Genomic DNA, 16499 nt, shown 5'->3' with positions numbered 1-16499 from the left:
GTTTTTTTCTCCCGGAAACTCGGGTTTTTCATCCCGCATACATACAAATCGGCCCTTCAGAACACACGCAATTTACAGAAAAAAATTACTAGTTGTGGTGGTGTTGGAGGTGGGCGGTAGATGGAGTTGATTCGTAGTAGAGGTAAGGTGTAGAGACAGTTGAAGATGTCCTCCCGCGATGAGTCTTCGGACTCCTTGGAGGTATCAGGAATAATAATAATAATCTCTGTCCTGCCTGAAAATACTGTACCCCTTACATTCAATCCCAATAACCATATCATTCTTGGTTAACCAAGTTTCGCTAATTTCTAAGATTTTTGGCCATGTCGTACTAAGTAATGACAAAAATTCCTCACATTTATTCCTAATACTTCGAGCATTAGTACATAAACTGCAATACTCCCTTCCTCTCATAATCTCCCTGTGTGCGAATTAGCCCACTGTGTATACTGTTAACATTCTGCGAACAATTAATCCCAAATTCACAGCGATTAATGACCTTAGTACTATTTACAGCTGACTCTATCACGTGTTAGTTCATTCAGGTTAATGTTAAAGTTAGTTCAGGAAAATGCTAAACAAAAAACTTGATAAGGTAAATGGAACACATTACTACATAAACTATAATCCTTTTCCACAAGTTACTCATTAGTTATATATTATACATTCTGGTGACATTCAATCAAATGCTTTCTGCAATGTCAGCTTCACTTATCAAATTCAGTCACACTCATACATGTAATCGCTTCTAGACAATTTTAACGGAAACTAGCTACTCCAAATATTAATTCTCACTAAGGTTCTCTAATAAATTGTCCACATTATTCTATTACACACGAATTTCCTTCCTTTAACACAAATGAAACATATAATATAATAAAATTCTCTACTATACCGACTCTTTTCCGGATATCAGGTCGCTTCCCACGTGTAGGGTCTGATTACCTTCCAATTGTCTCTGCACCTGGAGTTGGGCTTACGCTGTCCTTGAACTGCTTCCGGACATGCAGGTGTCTGTTACCGCGTCTAAGGAAACTTTCTCCGTTCCTTCCGATAGGACATTCAGCGAGGGCTCGATTCTGCAGAGGACAATATCTCACGATTAGCTCCGCGTGGAATCTCTCAAGCATCTCCAGAAAAAGGCCCGCTGTCCGACATACCTGCACTGAGGCACGTCTCTATCGAACCAACAGTCAAAGTATCCACGAGAAGAAAAGCCAGAAAAAGGTTCTGTAAAATGACGCGCATCGCCTTATATTCCCACTTCGTGCGCCCTCTTTTTGGCTGCGTATTTTCCGCACGACCTTCTTCGCTCATGCCAGTAAGTTGATCCCTTACTCTCCTTTTGCTCTTGGAGTGCTATTTTCGTGGAAAGCGTGCTATAAACGTCACTTGCATATGCCATTGCCTCTACGCTTAACTTGTCCAGCTCACATGCGACCTTTGGACTGCTACTTACAACTTGTCTAGTGATTTACAGCATACAAGATATCTTAATGAAACTAACAATTTTCTGATACAAATTCTCTATTTTGATTTCCAGTTAGACAGCAATAAAACTCAGTAAATTACATATAAGGAATATATATTCTCACATATAGCAAACAATTTTCCTTATTTTCTGCTGGAGTGCAGGTATCTCCTTAAGTTGTTAGATTTAACATGTTAAATTCTGAATGAATAATTTCCTTTCAAAAGTTCTCCATTCAGGATCTAACAATGTACTATCTATGGCAAACGCAATGAGTCAGTCAGATAGTCGAAGGAACTTCAAGTAATTCACTCTAGTAATTTTAATTGGGCCAAAGGGGGGGTACCAGTAAGTTGGTGATGTACCTGTATTGAACTTTACCAGTAACTTATAGAGAAAAGGGAACCTTTTTCTAATTCGTACAAATGTGCCATATGGGATAGTGGTAGTCCTGGAGCCATTATTTTTGTTAATATGATCTCGAAATTAGGCAAAATCCATCCTACGGATGGTAGCAGTTTGCTATTCTCCTGCTCAAAAATCATCACTAGCTATGAACTCAACTATTGGCAAGACTAGATCAGAGTTCAACTTTGAGAATTTGTTACTTTCATGGTAATCAGCACTTGTCATATTAGATGACTGACATAATAATATATCATAATAGATGACTGATTAGATGACGAATTTCTTTTACCCATGCGCGAACATCATATTGTTTATTGAGAGTTCTTACATGGCTGAAAATGTTTCATGTTTGTTCTAGAATAAGGGTTATCGATTATCCAGTACTAAGGTGCCATGCGTACATAACTTTCACATGAGTCGTATAAAATCGCTATTACTGTGTTGAGACCTCCATGGACTCATCTTGGGAAGGCATGCTATTGCTCTTGCTGCGCCGTTATTTATGGTTAGTAGTTGGAAGGGGTCCAATCTTTCGATGCTGTTGGCACACTCTCCCTCGATAAGTCTTTTGACTCCCTGAAGGTGTCAAATAATAATAACTGAGTCGTTAATACTCAACGCTTTTTCTTTATAACATATTTTCATGACAACCTTTAAAAATGTTATCGTTTAAATAACATTTAAAAAAATCAGCTGACGCCTTTTTATTACAGTATATAGGGAGTAGGCGAGGCCGTTTAGCCCTACCTTTTGGAGACTGAGTGGGCAGTTCAATATCCAATGGTACCCAATCAGAGATAGCTGGCCCAAGCTATCACTAATTTACAGGCACGCAGTGAAGAGAGACGGCTCGACAAGTGCCGCCATCTCGTGGTCCCTAACCCCTCGTATTTAATGTCTGAAATACTGTAGTTTCTACGGTCAATTTTCTTGAGTTTCCGGGAGAAAAAACTCGGGAGTCGGTCGGAAAAAGGCTTAGAAAAATTTCTTCTAGTCGCCGACTAGATTCGAAACCAAGAAGTCTTCCTTCGTTCGGTTAAGCGCCACATTTGCTGAGCTACACAGCCTCTGAGAAAAAAAAAAATAAAGGTGTACCTAGTGGTGGAACGTTCCAACGAAGTTGTGATAGAGGTCGCTGAATGTTTTATCAACACGCGCTTGCATTGAATTACATTTTAAATTATTATATGCTATTAATGTTATCGTGATATTAAATTAAATCGTCATTGCAAAAATTGTGTCGTCAGAGATTAGACAAAGCTTAATCATGGCAGGATATTCGCCAAGGATATAACACCAGTTGGCATAAATACGATTCACAAATACGTTTGTCACTATCGTTTGGAACCTTAAGTTGACCTTGAAGAAATGTTTATAAGTTGACCATTAACTGTAGCTTTTCAATGCTTTGCTAAATCAGCTGATGGTAGACGAAATTATCTTTCCTTGGTGATAAGTTTGGTTTGACCTTAATAAGAGGCTTATCGCACAGTATCGCGTCGTATATAGCTCGGTTTTTTGATAGTTATATAATTTTGTTTGAAAATGCCACTCTGTAATTTTGATACAAATCTGCCTCAAGGTGCAATCCCTGAAAATTTCCACTTACTCCTTTCTGAATTAGTTGCCAAAGTTCTTAATAAGCCGGCAGAGGTAAGCATTAACAAGTAACAAGTTTTAACAGGTCTGTAATATTTAAATTACAGCCATTCGATGAAATATACAATCTGCAAGATATTGAAAGTGATAAAATATTTTCACAGCGCATCTCAATAATTGGAATATTTTCATTTCATTTTTTTACTAGGCTCATTAATATAATTGGCTGCATAATTTTTTCTTGTTGCTAATTGGGCATATTGTGATATGCAGTTGTTTCTTCCAACATTTATAGTAATACATAAATCATAACAGAAACGAAATGAGTATGTGTGTATGCATATCTTTTTTTTTTTTTAATTTCTTTTGTTATCTGTATATTGCTACAAATGCCCGAAAAAAATAAAATGAATTCAATTTAAGCAGCTTTGAATAAGGTTCTATCTATAAAATACAACATTATAGGAAATAAAAAATCCCTTACTACAGGCACAAAATAGTTAAAAGATATACCAGTATAGTGCTAGTCCAATAGTAATGAGTCATATGTTGATAACTGGCAGCACATTTCACATATGTCATTGACCTTTGCAATTGAATATGTACACTATCCTATCAAAAGTCATGGGATATGCACAAATATAGATTTCATTAACAGAGCTTAATAATTAATACATTATCCCACTTTGGTAATAAAGACTGGTTTCATGTGTCATGGAAAAATTTCGAATTTCTGAGCAAAAGTTCATGGTATTGTGCTATGCTCTTTAACATATTAATAAGTTCCATTAGTGAAGAGACACTAGCTTAGCCTAATTCTGTATTCCAATTCATCCCACTTGTTGGAAGGTGTAATTGCTGTACTGTACCAGAAAATTGGCACAGTGTGGGACATCTGATTGTCCAGAACATCAGTGCAGACCTGTTAATGATTTTATACACTATGGCCAGTGGATCTAATTCACACCATGAAAAGCAATTCTGCATTGTTGCATTGCTGAGAGAACACAATAATACAGTAAGGTATAATTTTAAAAAAAAGGGGAGGTGTCTTCTAGATATCTTGGACATTTAAATGCATCAGTTGTGCAAGGCACTAATGTGCTATAGGTTGTGCATTGCTTAGAATTGATTTTTTAAAAAAAGTTACTAGGATCATAACTTTATTTTGATTTATTCTTACATGAACATTTTTAATAATCCTTCTCAGGGTTGTATTGTATTATTGTATTACTTTAATGTCTTGTATTTACAATGGAATGAATTAGAAAATTCACCTATATGTAGAACTCAAATTATACAAAATCCTGCTCACCAAGCACAAAAATTCACCCCCCCTCCTATTTTTTAATGCTATGTCTCAAAAAAAGTCAATAAGAGTTCCATAGAACAGTTGTGCCAGATTGTATTTTAAAGATAAAAATGATTTTGTTTAGAAAGTTATTATTAAATACAAAAAAATTCCATTTTGTTCAGTTTGCAGCTACTTGCCAGCTGATAATATACTCATCACAGATGAGTTGATGAGTGCATTTGTTGAGTTCTACCTATATGTATTCTATTGCTAAAAATATATGCTATCTAATTACTATGTGTGCTGCTTTTGACTTCTTACCCTACTGGATAAAATCCGTAACATTCAGTTTTCAAACTACCTTAAATACTCCTTCCATTTTCACCTTAACGTTTGTCAATATGAATTCCCTTCAGATAAAACTATAATTATGACAGTTTGTATTAACATCAGTAGGACAGTAGGGGAGAAAAAAAAAAAAAAAAAAAAAAAAAACATCTAATTGGGCTTGATACAGGCATATATTTATGCCTTGATCAGCTTTTTTTTTAATTTTTTTTTTTTAAGGGAGATCCATGTTAAACATGGATGTCTCTTATACCTTTTGTGTCACGTGATCTACAGGGCATCTCATGATGTGTCCAGCATCCAAATTATCCAAGCCAGCACTCAGTTATTTTATTAGCTCCAGAATCTGACTTTGAAGCTTCCATGGATGTGTTCATTACACACTGTAATCCAGCATGGTAATGCTTTTGGCCCACCCAAAGCATATTCATCTCAGTGGCATGTAGCTTTTGTTCTTGTTGTTTCTTAAGAGGCTAACATTCTGCACTATATATAATGGCCAGTTGTACTGCTGTTTTATATATATTTTCCTTGACTCATGCTGGCATCCTTCCGATAATACTCCAGACAGCGCTCTCCATTTCATCCAGCCAGTATTCACGTAATGTTCCATGCTTGCATCAATTACCATCCTTTGTGAAGATTGAGCCCAAGTATTTTAAGCTGCCAACCTTCTTGAGCACTCGCACCAGTACAGTAACGAGGGTATGAAGCGCCTGTGGCAAGTGTCTAATTTGCACCCCCCTAACCCCAATGCAAGTGTCTAACTGGCACCCCCCCCCCCAAAAAAAAAATGACAAAAATTTGGAAAAATTTAAATGTAACAAGTTAAATTTTACTAAATGCAATATGTTAAATACTTACTATTAACCCCATCAATGTGTTGCAGAATTTGTGTGTCTAAAGCGGCATATTGCCGAAATTTAAAAATAAATAGTGGACTTTTATATCTATTTATTTATTTTTATTTTTTTACATTTTGCACCCCAAACCTAGTTGTGCCCGTGGCAGGCGCCTCTTTCGCCACACCCTCGTTACGGCACTGACTCGCATATCTTTGATCAGCTGTTTTATTTCAAACCAGACTCAAGTCACTAATTTAAAATTGGTTTAAACACATTATATGGAATGAAAGTGGGCCAAAGTGCTGAACCAACGGTATCAGCACTTTGGCTCATAGACCATACCAGTTCTGCTTATTTTATTTAATTTGCCATCTTCACTAACAATTGTGTGTAATAGCTGAAATATTATACTTGTTCTGTAGATCAAAAATGTAGATGTTTCCATGCTCTTGCCTGTTTTCATAGTTTTTGTTTCATTATTGCTGACTTTCATATCAACTTTGCTAGTCCTGAAAGTTTGCAGTGGATCTATCTGCAAAGGATTTAAGAGCTGAGTTGAACCTATCTGATTTTGAAATCAGGTTTAATATCTTTATGTTGGAGGTTTAATGGATTTTTTACAACACTCAAAAAGAATTAAATTAGAACACCACCCACAGAGTATCATGGAAGAAAACCACCATGCTCCACCACAGCAAATTCAAGAAAGAGAGACTTTTCTTAGAAGCAGCAGCAGCTCTCAGAAACCAACCAAATCTTAACAAATACGGTTGCATTAAGCTTCCGAAGATTTGGGAAACACTCATCACCAGAGGTCCCACCTTACATTCCAGGCCACCTACTACCGCCCTTAGAGGGCGCTCCACCTAGATAGGACTTTAGTGTCACCCACGTGGTTGGGCTTAGTATTGTAAGTTTTTGTGTGCATGTTACATTAATTGTCTTTGTAATCCCCGTAGATGTCCTAGTGACTAGGACGAAATATAGGAGTATTAAATTCTAATTTAATTCTTTTTGAGTGTTGTAAAAAATCCATTAAACCTCCAACATAATGTCCTCACAGCACTTAAGCCTCTACACAAGGTTTAATATCATTTCCTTTATTACTGTGATATATATATATGTATGATGAATAGTTGGAGATATTACGCTTCTTTGTCTTATACCTGATTTTACATCAAACCATTGCCCTACATGCCTCAGTTCCAACTGTCAGCATTATTTTTATAATATCCCATTCACGAAATTTAAGAGAACTTTTTTTTTAATTTTCCTGTGATTTCACTACACATATTAAAGTAAAATTCTGATCTTGACCATCCTAATTTGGCCTGAAGTCAGTTGTTTCTCTTCAATATTTTTCTTAGCCTCTTTTTTTCAGATATGCTTGCATAGGGCTTATCTGAACCCCCCCCCCCCCCCCCCCCAAAATCTCTAATTCTCACTTTTAATTTCCTTTTTTTTTTTTTTTTTTTTTTTTTTTTTGTTATTGTGTATTCTAGTCATTTGGAACTGGAATGCAACCTTATGACCAGGTCTTCTGAATTTTGCATTGTAGATATGGAAAACTGTTCTCTCTTTACATCTTATTTGAGCATAACTGATCATGTATCATCGATGTGACCAGAAATGCTTATGACAGTGTTCCTCCAGGAAACCAGTGTTCTGTCAACATTTATTTAATTTAATAATTTTCTAAGTAATTACTCAAGTCATTCGGAATAATCTTATGTTCCGTTTTTTGTTCTCATTTTCATCTCTGATTCCTTTTTTTTTTCATCTCTTTCTACCATTTAAAAATTTTTTTTTCAATGGTTTTAAGAACATTTTGCTACTTTCAGGATATTTATCTTCTATGTTCTTCCCATGACTGTTTGGGTACATTTACACCTTATTTTTCATAACATGTTTTTCTGTGTTCTTGCAGAGCACCTGCTGGATTACTTGCCAGAAACTTTCCCTATGATTTCTTTCCTAGACTGCTTCTTACACTTTTTTTGTGTCTACTATAAGTGAACACAAAATGCAGATTCTTATGTCTTTGCTGATTTAGTTGGATTTTTTTTCTTCTTCTTAAGATTTTGCTATTTTAGGTTCTAAAGTTTTTTTTTTTTTTTTTTGTCACAAGGCTACAGTTTACCATCCCTCTGCTGACATGTAGAGGAATGGTAAACTGTAAGAAAAGCACTATTAATGTTTCTTATTTTGATAGTGCTTTTCTTCACTTCCATTGAGTTTTATCTAAACAATGCTTACACAAATGTGATTGTACTATTTTTATTATTATTATTATTATTATTCATGACACCTCCAAGGAGTCCGAAGACTCATCGTGGGAGGACACCTACAACTGTCTCAACCACTACACCGAACCTTTCAAATTATCTCCATCAACGCCATCTACCGCCCACCTCCACCACTACCACAACTAGTATTTTTTGTCTGTAAATTGCATGTGTTCTGAAGGGCCGATTTGTCTGTATGCGGGATGAAAACCCGAGTTTCCGGGAGAAAAAACCCTGCTTCTTCCGTATGAGATCGGCTAACTCACCTTCGATTGAAATCATCCAGATAAAGATTCCTCCCGTTGTGACGAGAATCGAACTTAGACCTATTCCAATCGAAGGGCGCAATGTACCGTCGTTCTTCCAATTGCGCTATTTTTATTGAATACTGTTCCTACATTTTGGAAACAATTTGCAGTTTGATGGATATTGTTCTCTGACTAAGCTTTAGTCATTTCTTATTCCTTAGTTATACAGGCATCCCCCTCCCTCCAAAGAATTCTAGAATTCATTAAGTGGTGAGTATGTCATTTATCACTGACATATTCCTTATTCCCACTGGTAGTTTCTTTCATTTTTACTTGCCAAGATGACAAGGAATCACACTTGGATAAAGAGAACAGTCTGATATTGTATAGTTCCAGGCTCTTCTCTTTTTCCAGGTATGAATCTTTGTCCTTTTCATTCCCATCACATCATGAGATTTCACCTACTTCTCTACTATAATATTCTTTTCCCAGTGTGACTTCATCATCATTACCTCTTCTCTGCCTGTTCACTAGGATTATTAGTCCACTTTCTCTTAATATTTTTTACACTCAACATTTGTTTCATTATTACTGACTTTCATTGTTTTTTTTATCCCAGAGACCACACCAAATAATAGCAATTCAGATAGTCATATGGAGGCTTTTGTAAAGAGGTTGTAATCATCACTATCCTTGTATGTCTTTATCTTCTCAGCATTGCTGTTATCCTTTATGTTATTTGCACTACTTGCAACAATCCCTTATCTTAGACTCCTAATCTATCATTATTCGAATATCTAATCTCATTAGTTTCTTATAGAAAAGTCCCGTAAATAAAACATGATTTCTGGAATCTCTTCAAACCAATATTCATAGTTTTACATTTGGCATCCTGTGCTGATAGCACCATCTTGTTTAGATCAGTCATACATTTTGTGTTGGGATAATTTATCACCTTATCCAACTTGGCACTCTCATCTTCAGCAAACAGTTGGTAAATTGAACAGCAAGTCAGAGGTTTAACTAGTTCACCTTAATTAACACATATCCAAATGGACATGCTGGCATCAAGATTTTCTGTATAGTAAGCCACATGGTACACTAAGCCACAGAATACTATTTCATGTTTGAAGTAGTGCACAGAGAACCTTCAAAAAAATTCTTTATGCCTTCTGAAGGGCAGTGGTCCAGCTGATTAGTGATTTTTACATTGAGTGACTGCAGTCACTCTTACAGTGTCTTCAGCCTACAAATTCTCAATCTGTCTTCATCATCAGTATTCCACAATCCTGATTCATTTTTAACACGCTGCTTTGCACTCTCTCCACTGTAGAATCACAATGGAAAGCAGAATCACAATAGACCAGACCTACATGCAATAGTCCAAGTCTTATCAGTCTTGTAAAGAGGCAAAATGACATCCTTATCTTACATGTTAAAGTTTGTTTCAGCATCTTTTGAGTTGTATTTGCAATCTTTGCTACATGGCTCCTGAACTTCAACTTGCTATCCACTAATACTCCAAGATCTCTAGCCTGATCAGTTTCTTCCAGAATAATCCCACCAATATAATACAGCATTGGATATCTAATCATGCCAAAGTGCATGACTTTACATTTACTGACATCCATTTTTCCCTGACTACAATTCCAGCATATTCAAATCATTCTGTAAGTACTGCATATCAGCTGCATTCCTGATTACCCTATCTATCATTGCATCATCAGCACATAGCTGTATGCCACCTGTCAAATCTTTCCAAATATCATTAATATACAGATTGAATAACAGTGGACCAAGGACTGATTCTTGTGGTACACCACTAGTTACCTTAAATCTTGCAAAATCATATCCCCAGTATACCACTTTTTGATATCTGCCAGGCAGCCATCCTCTTATCCATGATAATATTTTATAAACCAAACCCACAGTCTCCAATTTATGCAACAGTCTTCCTACTGTATTCTGTCAAAAGCCTTAGCAAAATCCAAAAGTATCACGGTGTATCCATTTCCCTTGTCTAGTTCAATGGTAACATTATTATAGAATGTGAGCGAGTTGCTAAAACATGAACTTCCCTTAATAAAACCCATGCTGTTCATTGCGAAGTAGAATTCACTGTCAATCCATTTCTTAATGAAGCTCTAACCAATATTTCCAAAATCTTCCCCACCACTCCTGAGATACTGATTGGCCGATAGTTGGATACATCAGTCTTTGCGCCACCCTTGTGTAATGGAATTACCATACATTCTTTCAATTGTGGAATCTTCCCTGTTCTGGGACTCAAATTATATAGCCTGGTCAAAGGAATAGCCAGTTCAGCTGAACACTCTTTTAGCACCCATGCTGATATCCCATCAGTCCCTGTTGCTGTATTCTTCTTCAGTTTGTGCACCAGCTCTAATTTCCTCTTCACATACCTGAGTTTCTTCATTCAGTGAAGAAGTAGCAGTGAACTCAATGTTGCATACACCAGGTTGATAGCGTTTAGCAAAATGGGCACTCATTAGCTGAACAACCTCTTCTGCATCTGTCACCTTCCCATCATCTGTAGTCAGAAGAATTATTCTTTCATATTCATTCTTCCCCTCGTAATATCTCAGCATGCCACAATGCATAATTTTACACTAAAATTGAATTAACAACCATTCAAGCCTATTCAAATCATTCTGTAAGTGCTGTATTTCACTGACACTCCTGATTGCTCTGCCTATCTTTGCATCATCAGTAAACAATTGAACATCTCCTATCAGGTCCTTCCCAATATCATTAATATATAGATGGCACAGCAGAGGTCCAAGGACTGATCCTTGAAGTACATACATCACTGATCACCTTATATTTGGCAGATTCACACCCCAGTACTTTCTGATACCCATCTATCAGCCACCCACTTATCTAAGTCAGTAGCTTATATTCCAATCCCATATTCTTCAGTTTATGCAAGATGTAGTATTTCATGTAGTATCCTATTAAATGTATTAGGAAAGTATCATACGCTATGATACTGTTTTGATGATAAGTGTAGCGTTATCCAATTCTTTATTCTGCTTAGCCATAACACCTGTAGTGAATTCATCACTAAAAACACATGTAATAACCACAGTAATGACTATTTAATTTGTAAATATTTCATCCCAAGTATCTTGGGACATCATCAGTACAGTAGTTAGTTTAAACAATACTAGGAATAACATACAGTTAGGGCACATGATTAAAATGGAATCTCAATATGCATGCAGTAATGTATTATAGAAGTAAATTAAATATAACTGGGAGGGGAAAAAAAAAAAAATATATATATATATATATATAAAGATTATTTTACACAATTTTGTATGACAATTTCCCATACTTTAGGAATAGTAAGAACATCGTTCCAGTTTAAATTTGGTCTGTGCAGGCTTCAGCACTTTCTTTATATAAACGTTCATATTTATATAAAGATCTGTGTAAAAGTTTCGACTTCTCCCAATGGATCCTATGGTTTGGATTTTTAACTCCATGCTGGGAGAGACCAGATTTCTGCAGTTTGAAAAGACGAATGTGGTCTTGATGTTCCGAGATGCGTTTCTGAACAGACCTACCTGTCTGACCAAAGTAAGACAATTTGCAGGAGCATGGGATCTCATAAACGCCAGGTAACATCAGATGTGAGAGTTTGTCCTTAGGAGAAGGTAACAAGTTATAGATTTGGTTGATCGGTTTGTAAGTAGTGGCAAAATTGTATTTCTTCATTATTTTTGAAAGACGTTCGGAGATGGCTTTGACGTAAGGTATGGGAATCCTATGGACTTCTTCTTGCCTGGGTTGATGTGTGGGAAGGTGACTGATGATTTTTTGAGTTGTTTTAAGATTATATCCATTTAGTATAGCTGTATTTTTGATTATTTCTAGTTCTTGGTTTAGAGAATCTTAAGAGGAGCAGAATTTGTGCGCTCTGGAAATTAGCGATTTAATGATGCCAAATTTCTGAGATGGATGATGAGCGGAAGAATTGTGAATGTAGCGACCTGAAAATGTAGGCTTGCAATAGACAGACATGGCGATGGAACCGTCTTCTTTTCTTTGAATGTGTAAATCCAGAAAGGAGATACCCTGTGGAGATTCTTTTTCTAGCGTAAAGTTGATGCGAGGATGAAGAAGGTTGATTTTATCTAGAAACAGTTGTAATTCCTGTTCGGGATGATCCCAGACTGCAAATACGTCTTCAACATATCGTAACCAAATTTTTGGTTTGGGTTCAAAAGTGAATATTTTTTCTTTACGCTAGAAAAAGAATCTCCACAGGGTATCTTTTTATATATATATATATATATATATAGATACATAGATTCCCCCCCCCCCCCAGTTATATTTAATTCACTTCTATAGCACGTTACTGCACGCATATTGAGATTCCATTGTAATCATGCACCCTAACTGTATGTTATTCCTAGTATTGTTTAAACTACTGTACTGATGATGTCCCGCGATACTTGGGATGAAATATTTACGAATTAAATAGTCATTACTGTGGTTATTACGTGTGTTTTTAGTGATAACATTATTATAGAATACAAGCAAATTGCTAAAACACGACTTTCCTTTAGTAAATCCATGTTGCAAAGTATAGCCCATCTGTCATCCCATTTTTATATGAGAGTTCTTATCTTCTCTAAAATATTCAACAGTACTGTCATACAATCTTTCCATTCCTAATTGATCTTTCCTGAATGAGATTCAAATTACACAAACACATGAAGGGCCTAGCCAGTCAGTTGAACATTCCATCTGTCCCTATTGTCAAATTCTTATCCAGGTTATGCAACAGCTTTACAACCTCCTTTTCATGCACCTCTCTCTCTCCATCCAATGTAGTGGTAACACTGCATTGTGTTACATATACCAGGTTGGTAGATCTTTACAAAGTGAGTACTCATTATTTGAACAATCACATCTGCTTCAGAAACAAGGTACCATCTACATTCAGCAAAGTTATACTTCCACATTCATTCTTTCTTTGAGTTGCATTTAGCCTGCACAGCCAATTTTGTTTTTTTTTTAAGCTCCACCTTAACTTTCCAAACAGTGCATGTAACTTTTCTGGCCTGCACTTTATATATTTTGTAACTCCTCTTGCCTTTATTCTCAAAATATTCCTTCCACATCATGCACTTTTTATGGATTGCTTGCTTAATAAGTCCACTCCCACCCAAAATTTCCTATATTTGGATTTTTCCAGCTATTTGTGCATGTCAGTTTTTCAGTCTCATAGAGCTTTTCTCCAGGAAATGGGGAAAGATTTTAATTTGTCAAACATGTATTCCATCAGTTTTTTTTCTGATGATTAAACTATGGTAAAAGTGGTAAATCCTGGCATTTACCATAGTGATGTGGTAAAAGTCTGAAAAATGCTTGTAAACGCTTCCATTTCGGGCTTTTACCAAACCATTTTGGTAAATGCCAGCATTTACCAACACCAATTGGTAAAAGCCTGCTTGTCCAGAATAACATTAAACATAACTGCTTTATTATTTTACTACATTTAATTAATGTATTATAAGAAAATGTTCATGAAATAAAAGCAACTGATTTACCTAGCCTAAACCTATCTTTCCGACCACTTTGTGTTGTTTGTTTCAATCCATGTTGCCAACATTGTTTTACTTTAACACTTTTAGCTTCTTTCACTTCATTCAACAGAGAATTGTATCTCTCACTTGATAAATAAAAGTTGTTATCCTTCTTATTATTCACTGATTCACTCAAAAGATCGTAAAACTTTTTTTGCACAATATCACTCATTTTCATGAAGGAAATAAATTAAAAAAAAAAAAAAAGTAAATAAAAAAACGCAAACTATATTAGCACAAAAACAAACTGATTCTAGATCGTAGCCGCTCACAACCGTCTATACTTGCACTGTACTCAGGCTTTTACTGATTGGTGTTGATAAATGCTGGCATTTACCAAAATCGTTTGGTAAAAGCCCAAAATGGAAGCCTTTACAGGCCTTTTTCGGACTTTTAGCACCTCACTATGATAAATGCTAGGATTTACCACTTTTGGGCTTTTACAGTAACACACACACAAAATATATATATATATATATATATTTTTTTTTTTTTTTTTTAAGACTTCAAACATGACTTTGTAAAACAAATGAATTTTAATTTGTACCAATCTTAGTTATGTCTATAGTCATTCATAACCAAGGAACTGACATCAATAGTAAAAATTTGTACTTTTCCCACTTTTAGGGTATAGCATGAAGAGGTGAGAAACCTATTATGTGGCTATTTCATCATCCAGTCTAGAGTATGCTAAAATCAGTCATATACCATGTGATTTATTGTAATAAGAATTTCACTTATTTGCTTTTGTTTTCTCATTGGCTCTTAATAGGGCAGTAGGTACCATGTTATTTCTGTCTGGATCATATATCCTAGAAAACTCATTGCTCATTAGTTCAATTATATCCTCTACATCACCTGTATTCAGCCACATTATTGTTCTATAAGCCTTCTTTCTTTTACTTGCTGCATAGTAATAGAAATTTCTAGGATTCCTTTTAGCATGCCTAAGCTGCTTTTTGTAATCTTCACTTTCCATATACCATGATTATTAGTCTGTACTTCATATCACTCTTGCACCTGCTCATCCTTCTCTCAAAAGGCCTTGCACAACATTTTTCTATGGATTACATTCTTCCTAATCATGCTCATCCTTCTCTCAAAAGGCCTTGCACAACATTTTTCTATGGATTACATTCTTCATAATCATGCTCATCCACTTTACTCTCAAACTCTGGGAACATTTAGATACTGCTACTTTCAAGCACATCTTAACTCTTTTTCATGCACTGCTTATGTATTTTGCTGGAATTGTGTGGTGCTAGTGATTGCTCTAAGCCATATGTTGAACTGGATTGCAGTTTGACATATACACCTTAACTGCAGTCCCCCACATTCCTGATTGCCTCCTTTTTTAATAAATGAATTTAATACACTCTGGGCTAGAATTCTGTCTCACCCCCTCCCCGAGTCATGTTGCTTAGGATAGCTGTCCTTATGCAACTCTGAATTTCCTTTCTTCCTATGCACTTATTTCTCTTGCATAATTTGGTCTTCATAAATAAGATCACTTGTAATTGATTGCACCTACCAAGATAATTTGCCAATATATTCCATATTCATACTTCTCTGAATTTTATAGACTACATCAACATCCGACTGTTAGTTTCTATCTCATTTCAGACCTCAAAATCTGCTTCAATTGTCAATATTATGCTCATTCTAAACATCACCCTTCTAGGATTCATTCTTTTTCTTTAGCAACACTTCCCTTTCTATTCTATTAGTCTTCCATATAAATACTCCTCACATTTTATTACTCTAAATATATCCATCAGCTAAGTTTTGTTAACACAATAATATTTGGCCACAGCTTAACTATCAAAAAAAAAAAAAAGAATTGGAGTATGTGATTAAGAACTGAATTGAAGAGAGTGAATGGGAGAGGTTACAGAGAGAGAGGGTTGAGAAACTACAAAGATAATGTGAGTTCGAAGAGGAGAGAATGAGAAATGTCATATATGGAGATTCTAGGATTTGAATGTGTAGTATGTATGTATAGTTAGAGGAGTGCTTGCTTGGAGGAGAATGATTAGGACGCATAACTTCATGAGAGAGGTCAAAATGTGGATGAGATATAGTAGTGATAGGTACAAATGACTTGAAAGCAATTTGTAAATTGTGAAATGAAAGATTTTAGTGATGTTAAAGGTTGTTCATTGGAATAAGGAAGTGTGTATGTTTTTCGTAAGATAGTGAAGGAGTAAGCAGTGATAACAAATGACATGATAATAAGAATGTTTAAGAAGGGAAGTTTGGAATATATGGATAGCTGGAGTGCTTTAGATAACATGACAGATTTATAGAAATAAGAGGGATAAGTTTGTGGCCTTTGTAGCTGTCTGCCCATGACTGATGGAAGATGATGATATAACATTAATAG

The 16499-nt window shown here is 35.7% G+C and overlaps 1 protein-coding gene across 1 annotated transcript in view; it reads left to right on the top strand.

Moving 5' to 3' along the window:
• The first annotated feature begins 3024 nt into the window (after positions 1-3024).
• LOC150107804 (D-dopachrome decarboxylase-B-like) overlaps positions 3025-16499 on the top strand; it is a 41767-nt gene continuing 28292 nt past the window's right edge. Inside the window, exon 1 of the mRNA XM_090392058.1 lies at positions 3025-3532. Coding sequence (XP_090248184.1) covers positions 3425-3532 — 108 coding nt within the window. The 5' untranslated portion in view covers positions 3025-3424. The remainder of the gene's footprint in view (positions 3533-16499) is intronic.

Source organism: Typopeltis vanoorti, chromosome 4 (genome assembly GCF_054136105.1).
Source record: "Typopeltis vanoorti isolate ZY-2024b chromosome 4, IOZ_Tvanoo_1.0, whole genome shotgun sequence".
NCBI classification, from domain to species: Eukaryota; Metazoa; Arthropoda; class Arachnida; order Uropygi; family Thelyphonidae; genus Typopeltis; species Typopeltis vanoorti.
Note: the sequence above shows the minus strand (reverse complement) of the source record. Positions and strands in the feature narration are given on the sequence as shown.